General features: G+C 34.3%; 1 protein-coding gene across 2 annotated transcripts; it reads right to left on the reverse strand.

Annotated features, from left to right (window-relative positions):
* Positions 1 to 1,360: 1,360 nt before the first annotated feature.
* LOC124844682 (alpha-soluble NSF attachment protein 2-like) lies at positions 1,361 to 15,728 on the reverse strand. Of its 2 annotated transcripts, XM_047321664.2 has the most exons (10): positions 15,381 to 15,726; positions 15,231 to 15,280; positions 15,025 to 15,097; positions 14,028 to 14,107; positions 13,610 to 13,761; positions 13,248 to 13,407; positions 13,122 to 13,169; positions 12,655 to 12,735; positions 1,934 to 2,035; positions 1,361 to 1,790 (listed from the first exon to the last, which is right to left on the reverse strand). In XM_047321664.2, exons 1-9 carry the CDS (start codon positions 15,526 to 15,528, stop codon positions 1,955 to 1,957), a joined length of 873 nt encoding a protein of 290 aa, XP_047177620.1. In that variant the 5' UTR covers positions 15,529 to 15,726; the 3' UTR covers positions 1,361 to 1,790; positions 1,934 to 1,954. The 2 variants fall into 2 exon arrangements, with proteins under 2 accessions (XP_047177620.1, XP_087965910.1); XM_088109784.1 differs by lacking the exon at positions 12,655 to 12,735 and having other exon boundaries at positions 15,381 to 15,728.
* Positions 15,729 to 17,234: the final 1,506 nt, after the last annotated feature.

Consider the following 17,234-nt stretch of genomic DNA (forward strand, 5'->3'; position numbering starts at 1 on the left):
TAGAACAAAATATTATAGTTCCTCAACTCAAAAATTGAGAAATAAACTAAAAATAAATATATTTGATATTTGCACCGCTTAAAAATTTAATAAAACCTTTATATACGACATAAATCCCGTAAAATAATTATTTTACATTTATAACTTTCAACTTTATACAAGAGCTTCTAAATATGATTGCTTTTGAAAAACGCCCCTCTTAGAAACTTAGTTCTCCAAATCGGATTTAATTTTCAATTCATAAAAATATATGTATATAAATGATTTTGGTTCAATTTTTTATGAACATGACATGCCTATGTACTCATTAAGTCATACAAAATTTATAGTAGATCTAACATTGATAAAATTATGACTAATTTTAAATTTTGAATGTATTTTATATTTTATATTTTGAAGACGTTAAATGCTTTGATTATTTCATTTAATATTTCTTTACGTAGTGGTAAGATCTATAAAATAATATAATTTTATTAGTCAAAATATTTTGGCATGCTTTCCTTACGATTTACTGTGCTGAGTGTAACTCGTAGAAAGAGTTATGGCAATTTTCACTCAGACGAGCAATAATACTCTTTTAGTGATCTATAACATTTACGTGTATAAAAATTCTTATTATTTTATCTACAATCACTTTTTTAATTAAAATAATCATTTATAGTAAAAGTTTATTTACAATCAAATTATGATTTTTTTAAAATTTAATAATATTTTTATATTAATAAAATTATTTTATTTTTCGTTATTATAGAAGTCGTACACGTTTGTTTAAATATAAAAATATGAAAAATGATATTTGACACAATTAATTTTTTTACATTCATTTGATATTATCCTTTTTTATATATTTTTTTTTAAAAACGATTCTTGCACACCTAAATTTTTTATATTCATTTGACATTATTCTTACTTATATTTTACTTTTCTTTCTTGAAAAAATACAAAACTTTATAATTTTATGACCATTTTACCCTTGTGTTCTGTGTCAAATGAATGTAAAAATGTGTTATGATAATACTACTCTTTTTTAAATTATAGAAATTCATTCTTTTAAGACTATTTACCTTTGTTAAATGTGTCAAATGAATATCAAACCTTTACTCTAAAAATAAATATAACAAACCATTTTTGCACAAAAATAATGTGAATCTGAAAAGAAGAACACATAATAAAGTTATCTATTTTTAAATATCAGTAAGTATTAATTTAACTTTTGTGGATTTTATTATACCATATCAGCATATAGATTTCTGTATAAGATATTTCAGAAGATTATCAAAACTACTAAAATATCCAATAGACAATTCAGAAACTTCCTACAGAAGCTGATAATGAATAAGTTCCTCCAATTATAATAATATATACATAAACACAAATGCATCAGCACTTTGTTATTCTCTTTTGTTAATATTTGTTGATTTGACAGATGACCAAACATGTCAATAACATATTCATAACAAAAGTGTCGTGAAAAGTAGCAGAAGCCAAAAATAGACATACATCAGTACAGAACAGTGATATTTTCTTTCGTCATTTCGTGAAATGCAAATTATTAAACTTATAATATGACAGTGAAGCAGTTGTTGCCGTCTTCTACATGTAATGGAGTCTCGTGAAAGAACGAAACAGACACCAAACAATTATTCGGAGTTACGTTTACAATTAATAGAATATTGAGATAGGAGCAAGTTGATTCAACAGCTGATAGACCAGGAAACCCCGGATTCACCAAGACCCTTTCGTGTCTTGGATGCTCAATTTTCTTATAAGCACTTCAGAACTTCCACCATCTGGACAAAAAACAGATTTTTGTCAATTTTTTCCCACATAAAGGCGTGATTAACAGAAGACCGACCACATTGATAAGAAAAATCATCAAACCATGGCAAAAAATATTTTCTCTACCATTGACATTTAAAGAATTGAGAGTTACTTTTTGGAAGTAGCCATTGATTCAGGTTAAATCGTCCTCTTGCATCTCTTTTTCTTTCAAAACATTCTTTACCCTCAACAAAAGGGTTGACTTCCAAGGTTCCTGCATTGAAACGATCAAGTCATATACAATGTTAGAAACATATAGGATTTTATTGGACCCTGGAGATTATTGTGACTTCAACTTTTTACATCTCAGATGATAGTGGCGTTGTTACAATGCCTATAGCAAGATAGCAGATAGTGGGAAAACCACTATTTTGAATTCTTTTTATATATACATAAATTTTCAAAATTGATAAAAATTACTCAAAATTACTGATAGACATAATAAAAAGGAATCGATATCTTAAACATACATACAAGTAAATAAATACTTATACTATTACAAGTCAAATTCAAGTTTCCTAGACAGGAATTATCAATCATCACGTTCTAAATCCAAGTCGTTCTATCATTTTGACTATTATCATCTATAGATTTTAATTTTGGAAATTAAAATCTCAAAAGTAGCCAACACCATAATGTCTCTATTCAAAGGGAATTTTAGGATCCACAGGTAGCACCAGTATAGGACCTACTTCGGTTGTTATTGAGGTACTATTTGCTCTGCTGTGACCGCTACACTAAACAACTTCATTACATAGTGTTGACCCAATTGATACAATAAAAGCATACAAGACACGATCGTCATCAAAGAGGTTCGGAAGTAGCATTATTTAAACAGATGGAATCAACAATTGAGAAGCCGAAGATGCATCTTTATGTACAATGATATTCTCAATTTTGCATTATACCAACGACATGCACAAAAATACAACAATGTAAATACCAAATAGCTCCAAGAAGACAAAAGCACAAGAATGCCAATAATGTACAATATACTTTATGCCATGTTGGTTGTAAAACATGAACAAATTAGGCTTATGCATTGTCCTCTAGGACATCTATCATTTTTTATTCTAAAGTCTATGTTCTCTTTCTTATTTTCCAAAGAATTTGTTGAGTCATTTAAATGTGATGTATGTCAACTTAAAAAGCATTACTGTGCCACATATCCTCAAAGTAATACAAAAAGTGTTCATTCTTTTGATTTGGTTCATTCTAACGAGGCCTACATCAAACTCTAGTATATATAGTGTTAGATGGTTTGTCACTTTTGTTTATGACTATACCTATGTTACATGGTTTTTCTCATGAAAGAAAAATCTAAAGTTTTTACCTTATATGGGAAGTCAATCAAATGTTTTGTCAAAATATATTTTAGGAAATTTTAGATATTATTCTCATGTATTTAATTTGTTATATTCTTTGTATCTTGCTATTATTACTAGAATAACAACTCCATAATTTTAGAGATTTGTTTCATAGAATAGGCTGCTCATTCAAAAAGCTCTTGTATATATATCCAATGCATGTAAGGAGACAAATAATAAAAAATATATTCTCTCTCCTAAATTTAAGATGGCATCAGAGCTCCCGATCCTTGGGAGCCTCTGACAGTGTGATTAAATTGCAGCCTTCATTGCTGCCCAACCCTAGAGTTCCATCACCACCTTCATTGCTGCCCAACCCTAGAGTTCCATCACAACCTTCATTGTTGCCCAACCCTAGAGTTCCATCACAACCTTCATTGCTACCCAACTCTAGAGTTTCATCACAGCCTTCATTCCTGTGTGATCTCAAACACTCATCATCTGTCTTCGTTTTTTGTGCCTTAATTGCACAGTTTTGTAATGGCTGAAATGGAAAATGTAGACAAGTTCCAGAGTACGGGAAAATTGCAGAATGTTCATTCAGCTTAACGATTGAATGGAAAAAATTATCTTATAAATGATTTCAACTCATTAAGACCATTTTAAAAGGAAAAGGAAAGGTCAACCATCTCACTGATGATGCCCCTATGGAAGAAGATGCCAGATTCAAGTCATGGGATGAAGAAGACTCTATGATCATGGCATGGCTATGGAACTTAATGGTTCCGGAAATTAGCGATACATGCATGTTCCTCATTTATGCAAAGGCTATATGGATTACAATATAGCAAACCTACTCTAAGGAAAAGGATGTTGTCCAAATTTATGAGGTGAAAGTAAAAACAATGGCAGCCAAACAAGGCACTAAAACTGTCATGGAGTATGCTAATCAACCGAAATCTTTATGGATGGAATTAGATCATTACAAGGTCATAAACGCCAAGTGTTATGCGGATTCAACAATTCTAAGAGAATACATTGAACAAGATCGGGTGTATGATTTCTTGGTAGGCCTAAACCAAGAATATGATCATGTTAGAATCCAAATATTAGGCCAAGAGAAGGTTTCGAGCTCAAGAAGTAATGACAATTATTTGGAGTGAAGAAAGCAGGAGTCTAATGCTTTAGACCCCAATTGCGGATAATTCAGCTATGATTGTTGAAGGAGCAATAGCCATGGTTACAAACAAAAGAAAGTAGGCCCTTTTCCAAGAACAGAGAAGAAAAATAAAGGAGTTTGGTGCACCTATTGCAACAACCTGTGTCACACAAGGGACAAACGCGGGAAGTTACATGGAAAAACTCAAAGCAAAGATTAGGGACACAAAGGAGGCCTTCCAAAGAGAGGAGGGCAAGCTCATGTTGTTGTTGGTCCTGAAAATAAGAAGGATTTGTACAACTCAACCATGAGGAGTTAGAACGAGTAAGGTCCTTTCTTAGTAAATTGGAAAAACCCACAGGTACATGTTCATTAACATACTCTAGTAAGTTCCTATTTTCTTGTGGATTTAATGTCTCAAATACCCCATTTACCCATCATTGGATACTACACTTTGGAGCCACAAACCATATTACACCATTCCCTAAACACTTCTCCACATATTCCCCATGTCCCAATAGTAAGAAAATTTCTATAGTTGATGGAACCCTCATAATTGTAGCTAGACAAGGAGATGTCCATATAACCCGAACCATAATACTAAAAAATGTTCTTCATGTCCCTAAGTTATCCACAAGTCTGATATCTATACAAAAACTTACCAAGGACCTCTTATGTAATGTAGTTTTTCATAGCAACTCTTGTATATTGCAAGGCAAGAAGTCAGGAAGGATGATTAGACATGCTAGAGAATGGAATGGCGTTTGCTACATGGAAGATTTGAGTATGCCCATTGAGAGTCACTCTCTAATATCTGAATCCTCCATGGTCAACAAAGAAAAAATCCAATTGTTTCATTGTCGTTTGGGACATCCTTCATTTCGGATCATAAAGTTAATATTTCCTTCCTTGATTAAAAATTTAAATCTAGAAGATCTTCATTGTGAGGTGTATGAGCTTGTCAAACACAAGCTTGTACCTTTTCTTATCAGTAATAAAGTAAGCAACTCTCCATTTTATCTTGTTCATACAGATTTGTGGGGTCCCTTTAATATTCCTAGTACTTCAGGGGTTAAATGGTTTATAACCTTTATAAATGATTGTACAAGGGTAACATGGCTTTTCCTTCTTAAACACAAATCTGAAGTCAACTCTGTTTTTCTACAGTTTGTTTCAATGTTTAAAAATCAATTTGGGGTTGATATAAAAATAATTAGGTCTAGTAAGGCCAAAGATTACTTCAATCATATTCTAAATTCTTTTTGTCAAAAGGAAGGAATAATCCATGAATCCTCATGTGTATACCACACCAACAAAATGGGATTGTAGAAAGGAAAAATGGGCACTTATTAGATCAAACTAGAGCACTTATTTTTCGAAATAATGTTCCAAAAAGATTTAGGGGGAAGTTATTCTCACTGCTACTTACCTTTTACTGTTTCATCCTCAAAAAGCCCCATGGAAGTCTTAAACTCATTCTACCCACATATAATCCACACAAATAACCTTCAACCTAGAATATTTGGGTGTCTTCTTTGTACATGTTAATTGAAAAAGAATGATTTTAATATTTTCATTCATAGTAATTACATTCATCTTACCTCTATTGTAGCAATCTAATCTTCTAGAAAGGGAAATAAGAAGACAAAATAATCTAGAAGATCATACACATGTTTTCTCTAATTAGGAAGATTCTATAGATATTTTCTTTAATTAAGAAGATTCTATAGATATTTCCTCTAATTACAACACTCCCCCTTAAGTTGGTAAATGAATATCAATAATTCCCAACTTGCCTACTAGATCTTGAAATCTACTCGGAGGAAGTCCTTTTTGTGAAAATGTATCCTATCTGAAGTTCTGTAGGAACATGAGTTGTAATCACAAAGCCTCTGTCTACATTATCTCTAATGAAATGTCTGTCAATCTCAATGTGTTTGGTCCTGTCATGTACTGGATTATGGGCTATGCTCATGGCAGACTTATTGTCATAGTGTAGTTGCATAGGGTTATCCACCTTGACTTTAAGATCATCCAAAATGATTTTCATCCAGAGTCCTTCACACATTCCTTGAACAAGAGCTCGGAGTTCAGCTTCTGCACTACAACGAGATACTCTATCTTGCTTTTTGTTCCTCCATGTTACCAGACTATCTCCAAGAAATACACAATACTCAGAAGTAGACTTTCTGTCAGTAATAGAACCTGCATAGTCAGCATCATTATATATTTTCATAGTCAATGTGTCTTCCCTTTTAAATAATAGCCCCTTTCTTGGACTTGACTTCAAGTATTGGAGAATTTTGTCTACTGCTTGCATATGTCTCTCTCTTGGATCATGCATAAATTGGCTCACTACACTAACTACATAAGCAATGTCTGGTCTTGTGTGTGATAGATAAATCAATTTTCCTACCAATCTTTGATATTGCGCCTTCTCTATAGGAGAACTTTCCCCACTTCCAATTCTGTGATTCTCTTCTGTTAGGATATTTATCCTATTTATCATCATTATATTGTGTCAAGGGTTACCCTATTTATCATGATTATATTGTGTCTAGGGTTACCCTATTTATCATAAATACACTATGTCTAGGGTTACCCTATTTATCATGATTATATTGTGTCTAGGGTTACCCTAATTATCATGTACTCTTGTATCAATTTATTCTTATAAATAGAAGATTATGAGAGGGATCAATTAAGCCCTCTAGAATTATTTTACACTTTAATTCTCAAGTTGGTATCAAAGCAGGTCGAACCCGCTCTGGTTTCTGTCTCATAGCACCTGTCCGGCGCCACAGTCCGCCGCCGCCGACCACCGTCTGCTGCCGGCCGTCGACGTCAGTCTCCGGCCGTCGTTCGCCATCGTCGACCGCCATCGCCGGCCGACACCGCCGGCCAACGTCTGCCGCCAACCGTCCGCTGTTGGCCGCCGCTAGCCACCATCATAGTTCCGTCCGTCTAAACCCTTAGGGTTTTCTTGTTCCTCGCTGGTACGATTCGTCTTCTTTAGAGATGGCGTCTGACAACACTCTTTCCTTCTCCAGAAGTCCATCAATTACCTTTGAGAAGCTAAATGGAAAAAATTATTTATCATGGTATGCTACAGTTGAAATGTTGTTCCTTGGCCAAGGGCATTATGACCACCTTGAGCGAGATGGAAGCCATGTGCCTACTGAAAAAGTTGATCAGTGGAAACAAGCAGATTTCCAGTTGTGTTCCCTGTTATGGCAATCAATGGAACCCAAACTTCTTATATCTTTGAGGGCTTACAAAACTTGTCACTCCTTTTGGAAGAAAGCTCAAAGCATTTATGCCAACGATATTTAACGTCTCTATGACACTGCAAACAAGCTTGCATCTTTTAAAATGACAGACCGTGATATGGTGTCCTTCATGGCTGAAGCCCAATCTGTTGTCGAAGAACATGGGATGTTTTTGGAAGCGGACCCATTAGAGGCTATCGAAATGAAACTAGACAAATTTTACATGGTGTTGATCCTTCGTACCCTAGATCTCGATTTTGCTCATCTCAGAGATAAATTTTTAACCAGTCATGAAGTCCCCTCCATGGAAACATTGACCACTCGCCTTTTGCGTGTCCCGATACCTCAAACTCAGGAAGCGCATGAACTAATGGAACCATGTGTCATGGTTGTCACACAAGGAAGAGGAGGACGTGGCCCTAGAGGAGGAGGACGAGGAGGTCGGGGACGTCCTCAATGCACATACTATAAAAGGATGGGTCACACTCAACAGAATTGTTACTCCTTACATGGATTCCCTTCCAAAACTATCAATATTTCGAAGACTGAAACTTCCACTTCGAAGACCGAAACTTCTACTTCTAAGTTCTCCAAGGATGAATATCAAGAGTATTTAAGGTTAAAGTCTAACAGTTTGGAACAACCATCTCAATCTCCATCAACAGCCTGCGTTTCCCAATCCATGGAAGGTCAAAATTCATGGATAATTGACTCAGGTGCTTCTAATCACATTTTTGGTAATATCTCTTTGTTCTCATTTAAATCCTTTCGAGAAAAACCTCATTTCATAACCTTTGCAAATGGATCTAAAACTTCCTCCAAAAGAGTCCGTCATGTTTCCTTGTCTCCCTCCCTCAATCTCAACTTTGTTCTTTTTGTCCCTAGTTGACCTTTTAATTTAATTTCCCTAAGCCAGTTGACCAAAATGTTAAATTGTTTAATAACCTTTGATCACAAATCTTTTGTTATACAGTAGCGTGGTTCAGGAAACAGATTGGAGAAGGATATGAAGTTGGCGGATTATACCATTTTGGATCTCGTCCAAGGATGTCCTGTGTTGTTGCTCCTAATCCTAAACTGCTACATGTTCGACTTGGCCATCCTCATTTGTCCAAATTAAAAAAAATGTGTCCTAAACATAGTGGTCTCCAAACCGTAGAATGTGAGTCATGTCAATTAGTAAAACATGTTAGATCTTCCTTTCTTAAAAGGTCTCAATTAATATGTAATTCTAGTTTTTCCATCATCCATTCTGATATATGGGGACCTAGTCGTACTTGGGTTTATAATCAATATGTATTATGTTACCTTCATTGATGAATATTCAAGATGTACTTGGGTTTATAATCGTTCTGAATTGTTAGCCATCTTTACATCCTTTTTGAATGAAATCAAGAATCAATTTAGTCAAGTAATCAAATATTAAGAAGTGATAATGCAAAAGAATATTTTTTATCCTCCTTTTCTGCCATCTTGAGTTCCCATGGTATCTTACATCAATCTACTTGTCCTCATACACCGCAGCAAAATGGTATAGCAGAACGTATAAATAGACACTTAGTTGAAACTGCCCGTACCCTTTTGCTTGATGCCCATATTCCTGCTCATCAATGGGGGATGCCATCTTAACTGCATGTTATTTTATTAATAGGATGTCATCCTCCTCTCTTGATAATAAAATCCCTTTCTCCATTCTGTTTCCTAATGATCCTCTCTTTCATACATCCTCGAGTGTTTGGCTGTGTATGTTTTGTTCATGACATGTCTCTAGGTCTAAACAAACTCTCCGCTCGCGCTCTCAAATGTGTCTTCTTAGGCTATTCTTGACTTCAAAAAGGATATCGGTATTACTCTCCTGAAACTAAGAAGTATTACATGTCTGCCAATGTCACGTTCTTTGAACAAACTCCTTACTTCTCTCCATCTGTTCAGGATGTTTATATCCTCCAATAGGTTCTTCCTATTCTAGTGGCTGAGTCAAATAGTTCCACTGTCTCTATCATTCTAAGTCTTGATCACAATCCTACTGAACCCGTTTCTTCACATACTGAGATCATGCCACAAAGGGCCCCAATGGATTTTCCATCTCCCCAAGACAATGGTGAATCTCCTACTTCAGATTCTTCTCCCTCGTCACCTCCTCCCACGCCTCCTGGTGCAAATGAGTGAGCATGACCTATTGCTCTCAGAAAAGGTACTCGTTCCACTCGAAACGCTCATCCCATTTATAAATTTCTTAGCTATCATCCATTGTTGCCCTCCTATTTTTCTCTTTTATCCTAAGTGTCTTTTGTTGTTATACCCAAAAATGTGAAAGAAGCACTTGATCATCCTCGACGGCAACAAACTATGATTGCAGAAATGCAGGCTCTTGACCACAATAATACTTGGGAGTTGGTGCCCCTTCCCCGGGCAAAAAGGCAGTTGGTTACTGATGGGTGTATGCACTTAAAGTCGACCTTGATGGTGAAATTAATGAACTCAAAGCCCGACTTGTTGCAAAAGGTTACACTCAGGTTTATGGTCTTGATTATTGTGACATTTTCTCTCCTGCAGCCAAGATGATTACTATTCGCCTCTTCTTTATCATGGCAACCATTCGTCACTGGCCACTTCATCAATTGATATCAAGAATGCCTTCCTACATGGTGATCTTGAGGAAGAAGTATATATGGAGTAACCTCCTGGATTTGTTGCTTAGGGGGAGTCTGGTATGATATGGAAACTGCATCAATCTTTATATGGCCTCAAGCAATCACCACGTGCTTGGTTTGGAAAGTTTAGTTCCATTGTTAAAAAATTTGGGCTAAAACACAGTGAAGCAGATAATTCGGTTTTTTACTGTCATTCTTCTCTTGGGAAATGTGTTTACTTAATAGTATATGTTAATGATATTGTCATTACAGGAAATGATGTTGCTGGAATATCTCAACTGAAAGAGTACTTGCATAGACATTTTCAAACCAAGGATCTTGGAAGTCTTAAATACTTCTTAGGCATTGAAGTAGCGCAATCAAAAGATGGAGTTGTAATCTCCCAAAGGAAGTATGCTCTTGATATATTACAAGAAACATGCATGATTGATTGCAGACCAGTAGACAGTCTCATGGACCCAAACCAAAAATTAAAGACAGAAGGTAAATTATTCTCCGACCCAGAGAGATATAGGATGCTGGTTGGAAAACTGATTTATCTTACTATTACAAGGCCACCAGATCTATCCTTTGCAGTTGGAGTGGTTAGTCAGTTCATGCAGGCTCCATGTGTTGACCATTGGAATGCTTTCATTCGCATTCTAAGGTATGTCAAAAAGGCTCCCGGACAAGGATTATTATATGAAGATAAAGGAAGCATTCAAGTCTCTGGGTTTTGTGATGCAGATTGGGCAGGTTCGCCTATTGATAGACGGTCTACTACAGGATACTGTGTTTTTTTCTGAGAGGAAACATTATTTCATGGAAAAGTAAGAAACAAAATATAGTAGCTCGATCAACCGTTGAAGCTGAGTATAGGGCAATGGCGTCACTAACATGTGAACTTATATGGGTGAAACAATTCCTTCCAGAGCTTAAATTCTCTGACATTCATACTATGAAGATGTATTGCGACAATCAAGCTGCTCTCCACATTGCACCAAAACCAGTGTTTCACAAGAGGACTAAACATATAGAAATTGATTGTCATTTTGTTCGTGAAAATTTGTTGACTAAAGAAATATGTACTGAGTTTATTGGGTCAAAAGATCAACTTGCAAATGTATTGACCAAGTCATTAAGGGACCCTCGGATAGAGTTTATTTGTTCCAAGCTTGGTACATAGAATTTGTATGCTCCAACTTGAGGGAGAGTGTTAGGATATTTATCCTATTTTATCATCATTACATTATGTCAAGGGTTACCCTATTTATCATTAGAGTTGTCAAAACGGGTAACCCGGTCCGACCCGATCCACCACGGGTTGGTGGGTTAAACGGGTTGGCTCACTGGCTCACTTAATTAACTTTTTTTTCACCATCTTCTTCTCAGATTCTTATAACATGTTACTTTGATCGATCAAATTGAAACAGTAATAATTGGACCAATTGATATAAAAGAAAATGAAACAAAAAAAAATATATTGTTATATATATTCTAAGCTATCAAGCATAAAATTTTGTCAATTTAGTTTAATGAGACATACACAACCGTTTGACCAAGAAACTACATATATCTGTTAACAAAAATATATAACACAAGATAAAATTGTCATGTTTGTAGATAGGTCTAAAAACAAGATAAAACAAATTATATATTCCTGAATTATCCAATCTATAATATTATCCATCTATTAAATTGGAGTCTTGAATGGATAAATCCACAGTATTATGCTCTCTTGAAGCATCTTCTTCTTTATCTCCATCTATACTATTATCCAATCTATAATCTTAGGGTTTTATTTGTAGAGGGAAACTTTTGGAAAGACAGCAACGCGAAAGGCTTTATTGCTAAGTAAAGGTTGTGCATTTTGAATAATTAATTTAACTAATTTGATTTTAATAAAAAAAAATAGGATTTGAATAATTAATTTAATTTAATTAAAAAAAATAGGTGGTTGGTGAGCCAACCCGACCCACCACGGGTTCAACCCGTGTGAGCCGGGTTCTTAGTGAGTCGGGTCAAAATTGGCTCGCATCAAAATTTTTGCATTTTTTTCCAACCCAACCCGGCTCAAACCCGTGGTGAGCCGAGTTGACTCACGGGTTTCAACCCATTTTGACGACACTATTTATCATAATTATATTGTGTCAAGGGTTACCCTATTTATCATGATTATATTTTGTCTAGGGTTACCTTATTTATCATGTACTCTTGTATCAATTTCTTCTTATAAATAGAAGATTATGAGAGGGATCAATCAAGCCCTCTAGAATTATTTTACAGATTTTACAATTTAATTCTGAAGTCAAACAACAAAAACGTTTTATATTACTTTCCAGCAGTTAACACAAATGGATTCTGATTTTGATTTTAATAAAATGCTACAAATATTAAAAGAATTAGATAACATTAAAGAGTAGTCACGTGACTATGTTTTTCTGTCTTGGGATAGAGAAGTATACCAATGGGGTTATGTCATTAAACTCCTTGACTACTCTAGTAAATTTTTCAACATCTTCCTCGTCAATTGAAGCAGCTAAATCCTGAAATATGATAATTATATTATGTATATTAGAAAGAATAGAAGGGTGTGCAGGAAACTAGGGGAGCTAATTACTACTGTGGCACTTGTCATTGAGACTTAAGAGCTAAATGGACAAGCTGTAAGTTACTGTCAGTTAGTAGTGTGATTTCAACACATAGGAGATAGAACCAGTCATTGAGAATTTAAAGACAAAGGTAGAGGACAGAAGGAAGGTCAATTTCACGAGTGTAGATTCCTCTTTGTACACTAATTTTTTCTTCTTCCGTTTTAGATTTGTAATCTCCCACCCAGATCTTGATAACAGACACAATAAAAAATATCCCTATTATCTCTATTCTACTTCATCTGAATATGATCCAGTTCCATCAAAATTCCACCACTTACAGCCAAAAATTTGTATTCACGGGTTGTGGAGAATGTGGGATCCAAGTCCTACGTTATCGAAGGAAAATATGTTAGAAATTAAGTGTAAAGTATTCTCCAGTATGTAAAATAGACTCTAAAAAGAACCTGATAAAGCTCCAAAGAGTTGGAAATTGCAACAAAATCCCCTTTAACAAGCTGACAAAGGCCTGAATTAAGAAGATGTACTCTAACTCCATATTTCAACAAGTTGCTATTCAGTGACTGTCGGGCAATATCTTCATAAATCTTAATTGCCTTCTGATATCTGGTAAAAACATCAAGTAGATCAATATCCCCCAAGTTTTAATGCTTTGCAACTTCATCTCTAGTCAGTTTAGGTAAATAAACTTTACATGGTATGCATATCCCAACGCAATTAATTGATAGCTCCAACCATTTTAAGAATAGAACAGATTTACATGCAATTTCAAGAGATATGCAGGTAAAAGAAAGTTAACCACACTTACTGTTGAAGCTGGACAAAAAATTGTGCAACTTTAAGCTTGCACTGTATCACAGAGGTTGCTGCATCTCCAATTTCAAAAAGTTCAGCAGCCCTCTCATAATGCAATCTAGCACAGTCTATGTTTTTGTTGAGCTCACATAAGTCGCCAATTTCCTAAATCCAGGAACATGAATTCAACTCTGCAAATTTACTTTATTTTCAAAGGATTTAAACTCCCTATCAGAACCGCAAAGAATGAAAGAAATACACAAACAACAGATACAGAATAACATAACATAACACCACATGAACGTGAACTTGAACATAAAAAAGGTCTTCAACAGAATTGGGGAAACAGGACAGGAAGGCACATACCAACAGACTTGCCCAAGTCATGTCCCTACACACTGTGAATGTGTATACTCAACAACAAAAGGTACCTTTGAATACTTAGCAGCCATGATGTGCCTACCAAGCTCTTCGTAGATTGTCACTACTTTATTTAAGCAGAAAACAGCTCCTTAAATGAGAAAACAGAAGCAAAAAAAGTTAGCTAAGGCCCTGTTTCATTCTCTTTTCAACTTTTGGCTTAAAAGACATTTTCTAGTACAATTTCACATACTCATGAATCAATGTCTCATACATATTCTATCAAGTTTTAAAAAGTATTTCCAAACAAGCGTTTAGAAAAACCATAAACAGTAAGAAATGTTTTCTTGTCTTCTTTTTATCTTGTTCAACATTTTTGAACTCCACATGTTTATGTCTTACACCACACTGCACCAGATGTGTAACTACCCTTGTTTAGCCACACTTTGAAAACTAAAAACAATTTTCAAAAAAAGATTAAAAAAAAAAAGAAGCAACGTATGGTACTGAGATGCATCTTCACTTGCCTGGGAATGCAAAGACACCAACGAAACTGGACTGTATGCAATCATTTTCTCTACGCATTCACACAGTCAACACATTGTAACTACCCATGAAAATTGAATAGCTCAAATCTCAAATGCGACTTTTAGGTCCATTTTACCAAGATAAAATATAAGTCATCCCATCTTAATTAGATTTTTCCAAGTTATTGACTATGTGAATACATGAAAGAAAAAAAAAAGTTTATTTACTCTGCCATCATACTTACACAATCTTTACATTTTATTCCTTACCCTCGAAACCTATACCCATTTTAGTTCTTACACATGCACACTCTGTAACTTGTTTCCATCTCTACATATACACTTTACTGATTCCAATTTAGTCCCCACAATTTCCGACAACAAAGACAGAAACGGAACTAAATAGTATACATGGACGGCCTAAAATTAGCAACTTTTAGGTGTGCAAGAACTAAAAAAATAGAGAGGTTATGTACAGGGAGCAAATGAGTAATTAAACAAAAGTTCTACACGGAATCCAAGGGAGAACGTTAAAGAGCACCTTGTAATGAAGTTTTCTTGTAGCAACGAGCACCTTCGATATAAGCATTTACAGCATCATGCTTGTTACCTAACTGCACTACCCATAATTGGACAAAAGGGCATCGTATAATATAATATATATATATATATATATATGGTAACAAATGAACCCAAAGCACAAAACTGGGTTTCAAAGTGTGAAAAGGATCATGGTGAGAACAGAACCTTTATGTGACATGCAGACGATTCGACGAAGAGTGAGCCCGCCTTGTCCCCTGAACGAACAAAGAAACAGTTAAAAGTGTGAGAAAAAGATGAAAAGGAAAAGAAAAAGTTTTGGAAGAGATTGTGTGTGTGTGAGAGAGAGAATGCGACATGATTTGGCGAGTTTGAAGGAAGTAGCGGATTTGTGGAACAACAGAGCGGCGTCTTCGACTTTGGCACCGAACAAGGGGCAACAAGCGTGGAGCTTGTTCTCCGCTTTCTTGGCTAGTATATGTCCCTTCACCATGTGATCGTCCATTGTTGCTTTCTGCGTGCGTGCGTTGCTTCCTTCGTCACCGTTGCGTTTTGGCTACAGAAAAGGTCGCCACAGACGCTGTTGCGTAAAAACGACGTCGCGTAGTGGTATTGGTTATGCATCTTCTTTCTGCTGCTTTGCTTGTTAGTTCGGTTCGTTTCAGTTAAGCCAAAGCCGAATAGGACAGGTCAACTTCAAAATTCTGCAACCAAGTCCCAGATTCTCGTGTTTAAGGTTTCACGTTATCCTACGGTAAATTAACTGGTACTTTAATTCGATTTAAGAAAAACTGTTCAAGAAAAAAAAAGAGATTAGCATCAATATCTCAAAAATTATTTTTTAATTTAAAATTGGCTTAATGCTAATTATTTAATTTTTTATTTAACGTGGTTCAATATTTATTGAAAAAACACATTCAATTATTACTGAATTTGAATTCTTGACTCAAGGATTCAGACGAATTGAAAAAAATTAAAAAAAATTAAAACTATGTTTGGATTTTTGAATTAAAATTTATTTAGATTTAAACTAAACAAAGTTTGTTATTTATTTGGAATTGAAAAGAAAATTTTTTCATTAAATGACTCAGTAAACTAATCTGTTTAATTTACTAATCATGATAAATCAATTTAAAAGTTCAAAATTTTTTCAAACACACTAATAAATAAATTGAATTAACTTATTAAATGACTAATCCGTAATAAATTGAATTAGATTATTAGATTTAATGACCCGTTTTATCATTAATCTATAAATTCGTCAAGTTTATGTCGAATGTGAACTTTCAACTCTTGTATATAACTTATAAGTATTTTAAGGAAAGATTATTTGAAAAACACGTAAATAAATAAAAAATTATATCACTTTCAACTTAAAAATCTTAAATTAATACATTTATAGTATTTTATTTTATTTTTCTTAAAAAAGAAAAAACTTATACGGATTCTGAATTATTAATAAAGTATTAAAACACTATGTAGTGATATTAAGCAATAGTTTGGCGTTTGGGTCGAATAGTAGAATGGTTAGGAATGGAGTGAGTGACATGAAAGCTATGATTGGGATTGGGATTGGGAAGCCTAGATTTGATGGGTGTTTGTTTGTATAATTGGTTGGTGGGACAGACATTTGAAGCAATGGTAGAGAGAAGAGGAAAATGAGTGTAAGTGCACTAAAATAATAAAGTGGAACATAATGGTCATACAATTGCATTCATGTCCTACCTAGGATTTGCAACCATTTTGGACTTTCAAAATTTCCAACTAACCAACTAATCATTCATTAGAAATTTCATTCCTAAAGAGCTAGAGTATATTTGGTTCAGATGACAGAAAAAAGTAGGTAAAAGTAGAAAACAAATGAGGAAATAAAAAATATTTTATCAAATGAGGATATTATCCAAACAAAACAAAATGAATAGTTTTCATTTTTTTTACATGATTTAGTATCTATTTAAATGAATAAAAACAGACCCAAATAATACAGTATGCCCAAGTCATAAATTACTATATTTTGAACACTTCAAAAGTTATAAATATATCTATCTTAACTTACTTTACAGTGAAAAATTACTATATTTTTACTTTACCTTATTTTAGTAGTTTGGATTCATTTCCTTACTATTTTTGTGATATTTTACATTTCAAAATATTTTTCTAAAGAATTCCCAAAAATGACAAAAGGGTCTATGAGATTTTCTTCTTCTTGAT

The sequence above is a fragment of the Vigna umbellata genome, chromosome 3 (assembly GCF_029865625.1).
Source record: "Vigna umbellata cultivar VRB3 chromosome 3, Vumbellata_1.0, whole genome shotgun sequence".
Lineage (NCBI taxonomy): Eukaryota > Viridiplantae > Streptophyta > Magnoliopsida > Fabales > Fabaceae > Vigna > Vigna umbellata.